This window comes from Hippocampus zosterae, chromosome 21, assembly GCF_025434085.1.
Source record: "Hippocampus zosterae strain Florida chromosome 21, ASM2543408v3, whole genome shotgun sequence".
Taxonomy (NCBI): domain Eukaryota; kingdom Metazoa; phylum Chordata; class Actinopteri; order Syngnathiformes; family Syngnathidae; genus Hippocampus; species Hippocampus zosterae.
Genome location: NC_067471.1, coordinates 4,640,727 through 4,657,322, shown reverse-complemented (window position 1 = coordinate 4,657,322; position 16,596 = coordinate 4,640,727). Strand labels below are relative to the sequence as shown.

At 45.1% G+C, this 16,596-nt stretch overlaps 1 protein-coding gene across 2 annotated transcripts in view; it reads left to right on the top strand.

Moving 5' to 3' along the window:
- chst11 (carbohydrate (chondroitin 4) sulfotransferase 11) overlaps window positions 1–16,596 on the top strand; it is a 39,918-nt gene that overhangs the window by 13,098 nt on the left and 10,224 nt on the right. For both annotated transcript variants that reach the window (XM_052056211.1, XM_052056209.1), the window contains exon 2: window positions 16,136–16,221. In XM_052056211.1, coding sequence (XP_051912171.1) covers window positions 16,138–16,221 — 84 coding nt within the window. In that variant the 5' untranslated portion in view covers window positions 16,136–16,137. The remainder of the gene's footprint in view (window positions 1–16,135; window positions 16,222–16,596) is intronic.

The window sequence follows — 16,596 nt, the reverse complement described above, 5'->3', positions numbered from 1 at the left end:
AGAATAAAGTCGAATAAATGTTTTTTTTTTAATGTTGACACTATTTCATATTGTTTTTTTTAAATAAATCAGCATCAGCTGACCTTTTTTTCTTCTTCTTTATACGTGACAGCGAAGAGGAGAATATCCCCCTTAATATCTACTTGTCTGATGAAAAACATTTTTTGGGGGGGGGGGGGGTTGATGACATGAAAATGCCCAATCCGACTATCGTTACCATGACAACTGGGGCAGAGCGAGGCCACATGGACAAATTGGCCGACCAAGTCATTATATTCAGTCGGTCGGCAGCTCACGCTCACACCTCGGGACAATTTTTGAGTGTTCAATCAGCCTGCCGTGCATGTTTTTGGAATGTGGGAGGAAACGGGAGTACCCGGAAAAAAGCTACCACGTATTACATTTGTCCACCTGACATCGCCATCCTCACCCTGCGATTGCGTTTGATGCCGTACGGCTTTAATGAATGATCCGGGCATTTCATTGTTTTTACGCCCTTTCCGCCACGTTGATAAGCGTCACAAATGCTGCTAACACGCCGCAGTAGGTCTTAAATAATTTAATCTAATCTTTTTGAGATGACGAATGGAGCCCGTCGCCTGCTCAATGCCGTGCAGGTGCCGTGAGGAGGACATTGTTCCTCATTCTACAGTCAAACCCCCCCCCCCCCCCCCCCCTCCAGCTTTTGACCAGAGACAGATGAACGTAACGGAAACAATTGCTACCGGGCTCCCACCATGTGCTGTGCAGACAAAGGTGTCTCAGCCGGCACACACTTTGAGGGGGGGGGGCTGACGTGCAAAATGTCTTAAAGCGGATATTAAGTCTTTCCTGTAATCATTCATTTCTTAGTTTTGCCACCTTGGGCCAGGCAGGCCCCAAGAGGAGCTCATCCGTCATTCTCCATCTGAGAGCGGCCATCTGTCGTCTCCTTGTCTGCTTGCATTTTTTTTGTTGTTGTTCACCTGCTTCTGGGAATATTTATTACCGCTAAAATGACAGCAAAAGGAAGAATGATGAAAGTCGGGAAAACGGAGAGGAAGTGGGGTGGGGGGAATGAATGCTCAAAGCTTCAACGCGTCACTCCTCCGCCTACTCCTCCTCGGGGTGTTATCACCGCATTTTGCCCATCGGATGGGGTTGCCATGGCGATGGGGAGGGAGGGCTGCAATGGGAACAGACATCCTGGCCCAGTTGGTAAACCTGGCGGAGGCGTGAGTCTGGTTTCACGATTGGGCATTCACTTCATTAAATCATTTGAATTTTTATTTTATTGAATTTTTATTTTATTTTTTCATTTCTGAATGTTCTGAACTCCTGCTTCAATGCCTTCAATGACAACAGCCTTAATAATCTATGACATGGTCCTAAACTCATTCACTCCCAAAGACGTTTTTAACCGTCTTTTCAGACTTGCTCTAGAATTGACTGGTACCGAATGAGTTAAGAATTCTGCTGATTCCGTATTATAAATGGGCACTGAACAGGAGCTCAGAACATTCACTGACATTCTCCCATGCCATTAAAATCCGCTATTTATGTAAATGACTCATGCGCAAAAGTAATTCCGTCAGGGTTCGTGCAGGAATGACTTGACCGTAGTAAATTTTGTCACCCGCTGATAGATAAGTTGACTCATTCCGAAATCTGGCGTGAAAAGATTTCCACAAATGTTGCTTGTGTGGGCCGCCGATTTCGTGTCCCTCAGTACAGTCCCATCCAGTTTGCGGCACTCGTGCGCCGAGCTGTTTCCTGAACAATTTTTTTTTTGCCTCCAACGCATTCCGAATGCTTAAAAAGCGCGTTGAAATGGAACATAGCCTAGGCGCGAGTGACAGCCCCCCCCCTCTGCACCCATATCACTTTGAAGCGTCTGATGACCCACTTATTTCTTCATAGGGCCTCAATTGTCACTGATGATTACCTGCTAAACTTTCCCTTGGTGGCGAGGAAAGGCCCAATGCTCCGTTTCTGCCGTCTGATCAGTGTTCTGTCAATTGCCATTGTTTCCCGTTGTGTCCCCTGTGGTGGACACGTTTATATTTTAAGCAGTACCGGTTCCATTCGGTTTTCCAAACTGTGTTTGGTAGCGGAGAAGTGCCAATTGTTTTGCAGGGTGTTGAGCGCCACCCCCAACACCAAGGTAGAGTACTTCCGCTTGTAATCCGGTTCCTTGCTCCACAATCAACCATGTCCGCTCCTCCGATTTGCCCTCTCGCAAACTAAATCGGGATGACCAGGACACGCGTTCGCCGTCTCCGATCGATTTCCGCCGTGGTCAGCTGATTGTTAAGACAAAAGGCAGAGCCAATGTGCTGCGATTCTTCACGTCAACAAGCTCATGCGCAAACGCTAACTTGCGGCCGCTCAAGACCTATAATTTCCACCGCTGTCTATTTTAGGAGGGAACGCAGCGCTGGAAAAAAAAAAAAAACACACAGACGCACTATAATTTAACAGTGCATAAACGTTGAGTTGCAGCAGCCCCGGCACTGAAGGGATTCCGAATGCGAGACTGGGAGAAAACGGTGAAATAAATCTCATTGGCGCTCGTATATGTTCTCACACATTTACAAAATATCATCAGTGACCCAATTAAAAGATACGGAGATGATTAACGTATCATTTAATTGACGCATGGAAGCAGCTTTTGTTTTGCCATGCACTCGTGAGGATGACGAGGCACACAAAAAAATCCCCGCCCCAAAATTAAGTAACCTCGTTATGTTTTACGACAAAGCCAAAATCGTCTGTGATATCCTCTTTTTCCACAAAATCTTCCTCCGGTATTCTCTCATTGTTGCATCATACTTAACTCGAGTCCCTTTTTTTAGCCGCCGCCTGCTGAGAAAGCGAACCGCCGATCGCTCTGCTGCTTAATTCCAAGTGTAATGAAAGGGGCAACGTGAACGTAAAGTTTAAAAAAAAAAAAAAGGGTAATGGCTTCGCTCTCTGTGCAGTCTAATTGGTTCCCTGAAATGTGAAACGCAAACCACTGCTGGCCTCCTTTGGAAATAATTGCGTTGACAATAGGCCCTTATGCGCATGAGACGGGAGCATAGCCCGATAAACAACCTATTGGTGCTTTCTACCGCCTTATTACTTATTACTGATTCGTCTTACTGTTTATTGTATATGTTAAATCGCTCCATGTACAGCACTTTGTATGCAGCGATGGGTGTTTGAAAGACTTGACTTGACTTGACTATTAAAAGAATTTCCTTCCTCCGGCACCTTGTTCACGAACAAACATAATCGCATCGTGCCTTTTTCGACTCTTTCAATCCAGCGGGAAACCAAATTAAAAGTGGAAACAAATTACACTCGGATGAAAATGTTGGTCAGTTAGTCCACGTCGGACCGTCTAAGACATAGAAACATATGGCCCGTGGGCCGGAACTGGCCCCCAAGGAGGTTCGAGCCGGCCCGCGGGCTAATTTAAAAGTGAAAAAAAAGCATGAAAGACACAGAATGAATATTTTAAATAAAATACAATTCATGGATTACCCACTAGGGGGCACACTGTTTTGATCACAGTAGCGGATAACATTGTTTTGATCGGGGAAGAAAACAGCAGTCTCGGTCTGTCACCGAGCTAGACCCAACGCAGCAAATGATATGAAAGCGCCAATCAATGCTTCTTGAGACCAAAACAAAGGAAAGAGATGATGATTCATAGCACAGTCTGGTGTAATGTTCATGTTCGGCCCACTTGACATCTACCGAGTCCGTATGTGGCCCACAATGTGAAATGAGTTTGTCACCCCTGGTTTAAGATTTATACATTGAAATGATACAAAACAAAATTTTTCAAAATTCAGAGATGTGCACGGCTTTTGCTTTTACGATTCCGATAGCAAGTCGCGGTGACAACTTGCCGTTAGCATTTAGCGTGCGTTGACGGCCCCGCGTATGCCCGCGGGTCTTAATTCGTTTCGTCTTGTGTCACCGCACTGACAAGTCGTTTTATTTATTTATTTATTTATTTTTATTTTTTGCTCGCGGCTGGAGCAGAGAATGAAATCAAAACAATCAATTATTTAGCGCGCCGCCCGCACACATTTAGATGAACTTCATTTGAAACAAATAACGCCGCACCGCCCCGATGGGGAAATCATGGCGCGAATTCAAAAAAACCACTTTGAAGCCACTCGCGACACAATCCTCATCTTGAAATCGACGCCGCCCGTCCGACATGACTCCAGTTTATTTTTTTTCTATTCCCATTACAATGCGTTTGTGTTGAACGCACGCGCTTCAAAGCACCCGTGCCCGATTCTCGCCCCAACTTGCTTGCTTGACTTCTGCCGATTCATCTTCAAGCGACTCGTATCCAGTCGCGCCTTTACGAGGTTGTTTGGGATCTAAAAGCGGACGCTTTAGTGCTAAATTAAGAACTTTGTTCTCGCTGGAAGGAGCTCATGCATTTTGCATTAGTTCGGGGTTTGTTGATGCGACATTTTGGAGTCCAAAACAAAACGGCCTCTGATCACACAGACGCTTACAAGCTGACAAAGCTTGCGCAAGCTCAAAACGAACACTGATAATGAACCCGTTGTTATAGACACAGAAACAATATTGTGGAAATCTTTTGCCACGCCCCCAAAATTTACAAGGTGGCAGTGCATGTAAGGCATTTGGTGACGGCACACTGAAATTTGGATCATGCGGCGGGGAGGAAAGTGCCTGTTTTGATACTCGATCCATGAAACTAAAAGATTGAGGGATTAAATCGGGAGCGCAATAACTTGACTGTCGCTAAAAAATATATATATATATATATATATATATATATATATATATATATATATATATATATATATATATATATATATATACTATAACCATCTCGGTGGACTCTGCCTTTGTGGTTTATTTAAATCAATCTTGTCTCCTTTTTACGACCATGTTTTTTTTTCCGCTTCTGAATTGCAAAGCCCTTTCGCTTTTTTTTTTTTTTTTTTTTCCCTATCCCGCTCTCCACCTCTAATTTTAGTCCCTGAGGCCAGCTGCGCCTCTGGAGGTTTGTCTGAACCTCCCCTCCACCCCCGCGCCCCTGCCCACCTCGTCAAAAACCCTTTTATCGCAATCACGCGCCGCTCCCCCAAGAGAAGGTTTGAGCTTAAGGCAAACAAGTGTGTGTCAGGAAAACAAATAAAAAAATAAAATAAATCGTACCCAATACGTAATTATTCCAATTAACCGAAATGTGTTCCGCATCTGGTTTGGTGGAATTTAGTGGAGACACTTCTTTCCACAACCACAATCAACCTGAGATTGCATTTAATGATCATAATCCAGTACGCATGCCGCCACAGGACAGGACAGGATGGATAAGTTTAGAACGCAAGTACTGACGCGTCACAATTGCGAACCGAACAACATCTTTGTTTGCCTCCCGCAGACGCATTCCCATCACACGTGCTGCTCTTAAAATGACTCTTTTATATACGATACTCCTATAATAGCACAGTGAGCGCTTAATTGTGTAATTTTGGGTTCTCGTGGTTTTCAATGCAACCCCTTTCTTCTTGGAAGTTTTAAATCCTACCTTTGAATAATCTTAAAATATCGTCGGTCACGCGCTCACAATTGACCATGTAGCCACACTTCATACAGTTTTGTTTTTGTTTTTTGTTTTTTATTTTAAGTCAACCTTTTGTCCGCTATGTGTGCAATTACAAAGACAAAGAATTGGCAAAAGAAATGCAAATAATTGAACTCCAAGCTAAACAAAAGGAATGTGTCCAAGCAAACTGAAGTCTCAGGGAAAACTACCACTCATTGTATCAACATATGTGAATCTTTAAAAAAAAAAAAGTTTTAATTAAACTAAAATGTCAATGCTTAAAACCCTGCAAAATTACAGTCATCCCTCGCTATTTCGCGTTTTTTTTTTTATCGCGGATTTTTTCTAACATTCATAATTTTTATTATTATTTTTTTTTATGTCCGCAAAAATCAGTGTCTACGTGTTGTTTCCTAAGCGTGCTAGTGTGTGCGCACTCTGCTCAAACGTGGAAGGTCCACGTGTGTGTGTGTGGGGGGGGGGGGGATACAGAGAGAGAGACTTACAAGAACAAAAGCAGGTCTCTCCATCCTTAATTGTCTAAACAACCCTAATTGACTAATCATAAGCACGTCTTGCTGCTCATATCGCTTGCCTGTGTGTGTGTGCGTGTGTGTGTGTGTTGGCGGCTATTTTTTTAAACATATATGTTAATTGGTCACTACTTAGCGGATTTTCGTTTATCGCGGTTGGTTTTGGTCCCCATTAACCGTGATAAACGAGGGATTACTGTGTTCCTCATCCTGTGCAGTCTAACTTTATTGGAATTTTTAATACCACACTAACGTTTCAGTTCCCGCCCCCAAAATAAGCGGAATTCTCTTCATTGTCATTTGCCCCTTGTATATTAAAAAAAATTTTTTTTTTGAAGAGTGGCTTGTAGCTACAGTGCTCGGGTGACACGCCAAGCGTGAGCGAGTGTCTGAACCGCCGCTGCTTTCGTAGCCTTGTACGGCGCTTACTCACTTACACACACACATGCGAACACACTCTCCTACTTTGTCGGAATGTCATTAGACAGTTTACACCGTGTCTTTTTCTGCTGACTCGGGCTTTCCGCGCCACTCCACTCGTCCCGCTGCGGGTCACTCGTTCGCTCCTCTTGAAAGGCTCGAGTGTAGGCGCGCACGCTGACTGACGTCGATGAGGGCGCCGTGTCAACAGAGGTGACGCCGAGCGAAAGGAGAGAGCGCGGAAACACACGGCCACTCACGACTTTGAAACGGCACCCACGCCAAAACGTTTTGACGTACGGCTTATTAGGCGAGGGATGCCGTTCCAATTTCGTCAACAACTAGTCACCGCTGTCATTTCTGGCCCTTAGAATTTGTTCACATGGATGATGAATTTGACTAATTGTTACATTTCCACAGCGGCAGAATTTATAGCTATTTGACGTGCTAACCGCTAATGCCCAATGTGCTCCGCCCCCTGGCCTCGTGTGAGACCGTTAGGCTTTGACTCTTCTATTGTCCGGTATTTATTTTTTTTTCTTCGTGTATGCTGGATGCTTTCGACTCTGTTCCGAGGCCCCAGAGCACCGCGGGAGGCCTTGATGAGACAATTTACATCGCTGCAGGATACACCGTAAAACCAGCGCGAGAACACGTTTACCCAGCTCGCGCCCGTAAACTATTTGCCGATCGTCGCTTAAATAAGATGCTGAGTGGTCTATCGCGCCTCGCCTGGTCTGGCGCCAATCTCAGGAGACTTTGGGTGAGAGGTGGGCTTCTGGTGGACTGGTCGCCAGGCCATCGGATGACCCATCATCAGCTCTTTTTTTAAAAAAAAGTATTCTTGACACTTAAAAGTGAGAAACAGACACTATTTTGTGCAACGCTGGTTGCGGAATTGGACAGACTGGATTCAACAGAGTCATTAACTCATTCACTCCCAAAGACGGTTTTAAACGTCTTTTCAGACTCGGTCCAGAATTGGTTGGTACTGAATGAGTTAAGATAATCACAAGTAAATAAAAAATTCATTTTCATTTTTTTGAATCCAGATTGCTCATCTAAGTACATCGTTAAGTCTCGGTTGTTTATCTCTCCCGGGGTGAAAAAGAGTCTGCCCAGGTCGTCGGTGAAGCTGTGTTGTTGTGTAGTGCGATTGGATTGGAATGCGAGGAGGAGGGTGGGGGGGTGGTGCTCCTGTCTCATTAAGTTATTGCAAACCATTTGGGTTATTACAAAGCTTTGTGCTGGAAAATGTAGCCGCGATTATGAACGGGAGTCGGCATCCGTCTGGGTATTAAGCCGCATGCTTTTTTTTTTTTTTTTTTTAATTATCCTCCAATCACAGTGTCTAATTAGCGACAATAAAACCTCAATTGGGGCTGAAAGGTCAGGCGCACAGCGGCACACGTTACGAAGCTCGTCGTTAAATGCTTCATCTTCGCCCTCCCGCCTGCCCCACCCCCCCCCCCCACCCCCCCAGACATGACTACCGCTTTGTGTTTTTAAAACATGCCCGGATAAGCACACTGAATTCATCTGATGGTGGTGAAACAATCGGGGAGGGTTTTTTGTTTTTTTTTTGCCACAAACAGAGCAAATAGGAATGGTGTATTTTTGTGTTGCGTGTAGGACAAAAAAAATAAAAATTGCGAAATCATGTTGAGGCTATATTGGGACACTGACCGCTTGCATTTTTATTTTTTTGGGGACGTACGTTACCGCTGCAATCGCAGCACAATGGAGGCAACTTTTTATATTGAGTGTAGAACAGAAGCCGCAAAATTTTTTGGGGGTGGGGGTTGATTATTCTCTTGATTTTCTCCGTCATGATTCAGGCCATCCTGCAAAATGTTTTAATAAACAATAAAACCAATGCAAAATATGCATACAAGTTTTTTTTTTTTGTTCGCTTAGAATCGTCACCCTCATGTTCGACACTGTAGGATCTGCGACTTTGAATGTATGTGGGTTTCAAAGGCGGCGATTTTGTCTTGACCTTTTTTGGTTATCAAGATATCCGAGTTAGTCGTCTCAGTCCTAATCGAGAGCCAATGAAATTAGTTCGGAAAAGGCCAGCTGCTGATTTATTTTTCTTTTATTTTTCTTAAAACAGTGAGTAAACAAGTCAGCTTGGCGTTCCGTTAATAGCCTGAGTGAAAAAACGGCTCGGTGGAGTGAAGGTGACCTTGTTGACAAGGACAATATTGAGTGTTGAAGAGCCAAAGGGGTTACGCGGAGGTAATTATGTGCTTTCATATACTTGATGGATGCCGTGTTATTGTTTTGCATTAGTGAACTCATTAAGGTCGCTGGCATGACTATTCGGATTGGCTTCTTTGTTCTCGTCTAATTTGTCGGACCGCTAACACCGCGCGAGGACCGACTCTGGAGTTTCACTTGACGAGCTCAGAATCGAAAATAAGTGATGCGTCTGCCGAATAATCCGTTCGCAAGAATCAGTATGTGACGCGTCGGCTGTCAGGTGTTCCATCACGTTTCCGATCTATTTCATGGAATTTAATTGCCTTTGGGTTTCAAAGCATTATTGTTTTGTTTTGTTTTTTTTTTCCTCCAAAAGTCACCGTCAGTTCTGAGGTTGTTATTCAAACAAAACTATCGGGTGTGAGCAGCTTGAGTTGGAAGACAAATTGGTAGGGGCAGCCAATCACTTAAGTAGACGACATGCCAAGAACTCTATACGACCCTCTTTCGGGATTATCAACTCTCCTGGATTCTTAGTTTTGAAATCTCGCTCCACAAAGGCTACAGATGAGTTGGAAAACGTTGCGACTGAATAAGCCCGGAAAAAGTAGGCTTATAGTTTGCTCTGGTTTATTTTCATGGGCACGCATGCTTGCATTGGTGTGGTCACTCGTTGCTAGGCAGAATTCATGGGGCTCAGCTATTTGCGTCCTGAAGGCGAATTTAAAAAATATATAAATAAAATGGGAGCCACACCCTCGACGTAATTACAGGAAAGAGTGCTGTCAGAGACTTGAACTGTTTCTCAGGGGCAGCGGTGACTACAGTGGACAGTTTATCGCAGAGGTGGGCAAACTACGGCCCGCGGGCCAAATCCGGCCCGTTGGTCTTTTCAATACGGCCCGCCGAAGGTTGGTACACAATTAAGGTTCGATGTCAATGACTGCATTCATTTCATTTGGACTTGTAATGACAGGCGTTTCAACGCCAGGTGGCGCAGTTACTTGAATTTGCAACGCATAGGGAGGAAGTAGGAGACGAGACGGAAGCCCGCAGTAGCGCCGAGTCAAGCAAATCCCGTTCGATACGACGGAATAATGTACTCTTACAAAAACGTGCCAAAAAATGCAAAATACTTCTTTTTAAATAAAGAAATCCAATTAATATTATGTCGAATTTAGTTCACCCTTTTCATCCGGCCCTCCATAATATTTTCTGGTTCTCATGTGGCCCTATGCAAAAAATAATTGCCCACCCCTGGTTTATCGAAAGGGTTAAGTAAAGTCCACATTTCCCTGAAGCCCTTCCAAATAAGAAGTCGGACTTTTACGAGTTAAATTTAAGAATGGTGACGAGAAATGTTTTGGGCTCTGTCGACTTCAACGGAGTCGGTCGGAGTATATTTTGCGGCAACTTAATGCGCTTTGGATTTGCACCCTTGCAAATAGTCCTTTTAGCGTCCTCATCCCCACTCACGATAGAGAGCCCTTCCTTAAAGGAATCTCTGGGCTTAGACCTCATGAATTACTCACAATCGCTCTGCAACTGAGAGCGTTTTTTTTCTTTCCTCCTCCCGCTTTAGATGTTTTATGCATAAGGACCCCCTAAGGCCAACGCGGAGAACCAAGGAGAACTCAAATGAATTTTCTTGGAGTTGAATTAAGTGTTACTGCACTCCTTCTCCTGCGACGGCTCGACTCGCCCTGTTCGCGGTCGAGCCACGGGGGGTGGGTGGGTGGGGGGGTTGCTGGGGTCAGATACGGCGGCCTTTGTTCTTCACTTGCTCCCTTCGAGTCTCGTTAATGCCGAAGCGTGAAATGCGTGTTTATGACTGAAAATGCTTGAGTGAGTTCAATGTGGGCATGACTTCGGCTATATTCATCGTTGGCTCTCGTGACACCCCCCAACTCCCCCCCACGCCCTCCTACTGTGTCTGCATCGCATCGGTCTGCTCCGCTTCCCTGCAGCCAGCCGGCATGTCTCATGTGACCGGGACTCTTCCACGCTTGAGCACCTTCCTTCTGACTGAATCAACTCACGCTTGACCCCCTTTCGACCGCTCCTCCGTTAGCCACAAAGACATTTATTTTATTTTTTTTGTACGAGTGGAAGTGCAGAACGTAAGCCGTCGACTTGGGCGGAATTCCTGTAATCCATCAACGGTTGTCGTTCGTTCTCGAGAAAACCGCATCGCTGAAAACAATTTATCTTTTCAAAAGCTTTCAGACAAATTTTGGCATATCCCATTTGAGTGTATACATCCATCCAGCCGTCAATTTCTCATGCCGTCCGTCTGCATTTGGGCTGCGTCGTAACCGGAGCCTCTCTCGGCTAACTTTGGGTGGTCCGGATTGGTCGCCAGTCAAAAGCCGCGCACACGCGGACAAACCGGCCATTTAGACTCACATTCGCACCTTTTGAATACGGAGTCTTGAGTTCACCTCCCATGCAAACACCTGCAGAGCACGCAACCTCCAGCGGAGATTCCAACTTTGATCTCGGGGCCGTGCGGCAGACGTGCTAACCACGTATCCCGACGTGCATACAACTCAAATTCGACTTTACTCTGTGGCGATACAAATTTTGATTAAAAACCCAAAGTGGCTGGGAAAAAATATCATCCATTTGGCAAGTCAGCTGAGATTTTATTATATACGGATCAATATTCCGATTCCTAGGAAGTCGTATATGAAATCATCCATTAAGCGCTTTGTTACAACTGCAGCGGTTGTGAAAGGATCCTCCTATATCTAGCTGTATTGTATTGTATTACCTTTAGTGTACCTCCATCTAGTGGATGTGCAATGCAACCGCAGCCACTATTGTAGCTTCTATTCTATGCGCCTTATAATGTGGTGCGCCCTATATATTAAAACTGTTTTAAAACAGGCCTTATACTCTGAAGCGCCTTATTGTGCGGAAAATACAGGAAATAAAAGTTTTTGGGGAAAAAAATGTCATGCAAAGGTGCATTCCAAACTTTAGAGAAGGTCAAGTGACGTTCAACTGTAAAGGATATTGTACATCTTGAAATATTCCCCAAAAGACGACGATCCCTAAACTTTTATGAGTGACATAAAAAAAATAAAAAGGTCAGAGGTGGAATTTCTGCAATTGTACGACGGGTTCCCGGTTGACAACTGCATTGTCGTCTCCCGTGCTTATCGTGACGTCAGGAGACTTGTTCAAAAAGTGTCAAAAGGCGGCAATTGCGCGCTCGTCAATGCGTCCGCCATGTGTCCCGAGTTTTCCAAACTTCTGCGGTCCTGTCGTGCTGACTTATTGGCTGCGATTCAGTGAGTCAGACAGGCAGTGAGTGGGCAGCCTTCTTTTTGGAGTCCCGGGAAAAAAAAAAAAAGAGGCGGTGATGTCACTTTCGAGACGAGACAGAGGTTTTGAACGGCGCAGAAAATGAAAAGAGCAGATGTTGGATGTGCTTACTCACTTCGAGTTGTTCTGATGGTTTCGGCCCGTTTTTTTTTTTTTTTTTTTTTTTTAAGCCGCCAGCAGTGGTGCAGGTGTTCCTAATTGTACGGGCGGTCGGACTGGAGGGAGGAGTCGCCACAAAAATCTGCTGCCTCGGATCCTCTCACAAGCAGATATGATCAAGTACAGAGTGATATTTTTGTCTGTCTCAACAAACTATCCTGATTTAAATTTTTTTTTTTAATGAATCTTTATTAACAGATGTCTCAGTCAAGTCTAAACACGCCATTCTGATTCGTGTTTGCGGATGTGGAATATGAGTCTAGCAAGATCTTGAGGGGGGGCGGCGGCCATTTTGTCATTGGCTGTCGACTGAAAATGACATCACGGTTCCTTTTTTTTTTTAAATAAAGTTTTTAGATAAAATCATTCATTCATTCATTCATCTTCCTAACCGCTTGATCCTCACTAGGGTCGCGGGGGGTGCTGGAGCCTATCGCAGCTGTCTCCGGGCAGTAGGCGGGGGACACCCTGAATCGGTTGCCAGCCAATCGCAGGGCACACAGAGACGAACAACCATTCACACTCACACTCACACCTAGGGACAATTTAGAGTGTTCAATCAGCCTGCCATGCATATTTTTGGAATGTGGGAGGAAACCGGAGCACCCGGAGAAAACCCACGCGGGCCCGGGGAGAACATGCAAACTCCACACAGGGAGGCCGGAGCTGGAATCGAACCCGGTACCTCTGCACTGTGAAGCCCACGTGCTAACCACTGGACTACCGGGCCGCCCTAGATAAAATCAGTTAAAGGTTTTTATCAGTTTAACAGTTTCCAGTGTTCACTTTGTCAAGCATGATAAGAAATAATAACTTGAGTTTTCTAATGCGTCTCCTTTCGAGTCAAATTGCATGTAAACTATTGAACACTTGAATTAAAAAAAAAGGCAAATTGTTGACTGTTGTCGATTGCCGTCCAACTGACGCGTCCTCCCAGATTTGATCTTAAGCTGCCCGCAAAAAGACCCGATCACGTCGACGCTTGCTTTTTCGGGCCGTGCGCGAACCTCAGCCGTGGAGCCCCGGCCAAACCGAAATTGCTCGTCTCTTATCGCCGCGCTGGTAATCATCATCAAGGGGATTATTACACTCGGCCCAGCAAACGGACACGTGCCGCCAAACTTCCGCCGGAGACTTGATTGCTTTTGCGCGCGCGTAAACGTGACTTCCTCGGACTACCAATGCCAGCTTTGCGAAATGAAGCTGTGCCGACATCGCCGCTCGCCCGATTCGCTACTCGTAGGCAAAAGGCAAAGTGGCACTCCGCCCTTGTCCCACTGTGTAGGTAAGATTAGGCACAAATTAATCTCCCTCCAGAGGCCCATAATCCTCCGCTGATAGATGCCGGCAGATGTTGTGCGTGATTGCCGAGCCCTGACTGAGCTTTTTTTTTGGGGCCTCACAGCGCTCCCCATGTGAACTAAGTACTCCCCGGCACAAGAGCCAACTCCTCCGATTCAATCCACTTAGATTCCGGCAGCATTAGTGAATGAGCGTAATTTGAATACATTTTGTTAAAAGAAATCCAAAACAAAGAAAATTTGTTTTGACAAGAAAATCGGCAGACTCAAAGTCATGTAGCCCCTATTATTGATTTCATCGTGAAACACATTTGCGTATGACTGTCATGAATATTTGCTCAGGCAGCTTAAAGCACTCATAAAATTGAAAGGGGAATGTTTTGGGGTAAACTCGGCAGTGTGATGACAGGGAAAGGCGAGCGATGGAGGGTCACGTGATGGGGCATCAAAGTTGGCTCAATTGTCATTATTATCATTTTTTAAAATTTATTTATTCATAGAAATATATAGGTAGATCATTTTTGGGATGTCTTTGCAGATCCAGGTCTATTAGCCTCGTTGTGTAGCAGTGGGCTGCCAACTTCACCATCAGCATCATGCCAGACGGGCAGGAGGGGGCAGGGGGTGGGACAAAGTCTGAAAAGACGTTTTCTTGACGTGGACTTGGTCTAGGGCTGGTACTGAATGAGTTAACAGTGTGGACAAAATTTATGCCTGTGATTATTCCTGTATTGTCAATCGATATGTGTTGCTCCACCATTTGTGTTTATTGAACCGATCTGTTGCTTGAAGCGATAAAACTGACACAGATGCTCTTTGGTCGCCCACCTCGCATTGGTCCTTTGCATTAAACGAAACCGACTTACTGACAGCAAAGGTATGGTGTTGTTTTAAAAAAAAAAAAAAAGGATGATGACTTTTGTTTTATGTTTAGCTTGACAGTAAGCTGCTGCTTATTGTGAAAGTTATTCTTTGTCGCGCAAGTCGAAACAAAATCAGCCAAGCCACTGCTGGCATCCTGAAAAACGTCAGCGTTGCCACTCGTATCTCAAGGCGCTACCGTAAATCGATTTAAAAAGATGTCGGCACTGCCGGGGTGTTTTTTTTTTTCCCATTAGCTTTCTCAATTTCCGATGGAGAGAATCATGCCAGCAGGTGCAGGAATTCTATTATGGTCAGTCAAGGGATCTGGTTTCCATAGTTACCTTTTTGTGTGTGTGTGTGTGTGTGTGTGTGTGTGTGTGTGTGTGTGTGTGTGTGTGTGTGAACGAGATGTTAACTCAATAGCAATCTAAAAGGCAGATTAGGCAGCTCCACTCGTTATTTTACCCGCGCGCACTATATGGTGGGTGTGTGGCCGTGTACCTGGAGAACGCCGTAAGGCATTGCGCTAAGCCTTGTGGACATATTCAAATTGTTTGTTTTCCAGAGTTAATGTGTGTAAGTGGGGTTACTCTGCATGCTCTGACAACAAAGGGATTACAAATGTGAGCCCCCCCACCCTCTCCCATGTCTCGTTAGTGCCCAGTGGCATTTATAGGAACCACCCAGCATAGCGGTCACAAACAACGTTTCAACAGACAGCAGCAGATATTTTGTGATCAGTGCAGCATGTTGCACTTTTTTTCTGTCTCCTGAGAATTACAATCTAGTTGGGGGGGGGGGGCAGAAATGGGACTGCGTATTTTCAACCAGTGTTATTGTGGTTTCTTTTGACATGCACCATTTAGCAGCCTGGCTTGCTGTTGCTAACAGATACGTTTGCTTCTCTGCTTGAATCACTGCAGCAAAAAATAGCCCCTGCAATTAAAAAAAAAAAAAAAAAAAAGCTGAATGTGGACTTTCGCCTGTGCCAATCGTGAGCGGGTGCGCCGCTCGGAAGGCAAAGACAGATTTGCATGTTTGCCGTCAACAGATTTGTAAATTGACAGTGGAGCGCACCGGCGAGCAAATGTTTAAATTCCGAGTGCGGCCCGCTGCCGGCGTGCGTATGAATTTCAATCATGTCCTGCTTCCTTTTAATTGCTTTTTTTTTTGGAGGGGGCGGGGGGGTTGACACGAGCCAGCGTATCGAATCGGTTACAGTTCAGAGAAGAACATTATTTGTTCACATTTTTGTATGACAAGGGTGTAACATATGCTCATCCATGAACATGAGGCCTGCAAAAAAAAAAAATAATAATAATAATACATAGATTCTAATTAGCGGATTATTTTCTTTCCTTGTGCGTCACCCGTTGGGATTTTTTTTTCCAACCCCGGAGTAATAGGAGCGTGTTTGTTTTAGTAGCTAGCGCTTGCGTGTATCATTTAGTGTCCAAAAGAGCCGAGATGGAGTCGCAGCTGAACTGTGGCTTTGTGCTTTTGGCACACGAGCGCTTCTTCTCTTGCATGCCGATGCTACACGCAGCAAAGGTGAAGACTTGTGTTTGATGCGCTCGAGGAGAGATTTGAGTGTTCCTCAGACGTAAGTCACTTGAAAAAAAAAAAAAAACGTCTCCTTCCCACCAAAATAACAACCCGTGCTTGATTTTTTTAATTTTATTTTTTTACAAACCAAGATTTTAATCTCGCGGAGTGAAATGTTTCTTATTAACCGTCTCCTTTCTGTTTTGCAGTCATGCGCAGGAACCCTTTTGTGGCGGAAGGCTGCTGCGGAAAAGGCTCCCGCAACGCCCTTCGGGAGCTCTACAGCCCCTCCCAGGTAGGAACGCATCTGCTCTCACCTCGTGTTTGTCCGTCTCCCCGTTAACCTTCGGCGGCCCGCGCGTGTTCTCGCTAAATAGCGCAAATGGCTAATAGCGAGCGTGACAATGAGCAGCGGCAAGAAAGTCGTCAAACATGGCCAGCAGCTGCTGTCGACCGCAGTTCACACTCACAAGCAGACTCGGGAGTAGAATGCACACCGCCCACCAGGCCCCGTTTCTTAACCTCATTCAGTCCCAGCCAATTCTGGACCAAGTCTGAAAAGACGGTTAAAAACGTCTACGGGAGTGAATGAGTTAAAGTCACGCGTCGAACACGCAGACACTGCAGTCGGCGCGGTATTTTTTTAGATACGCGTTTCCCGTTTTATTAT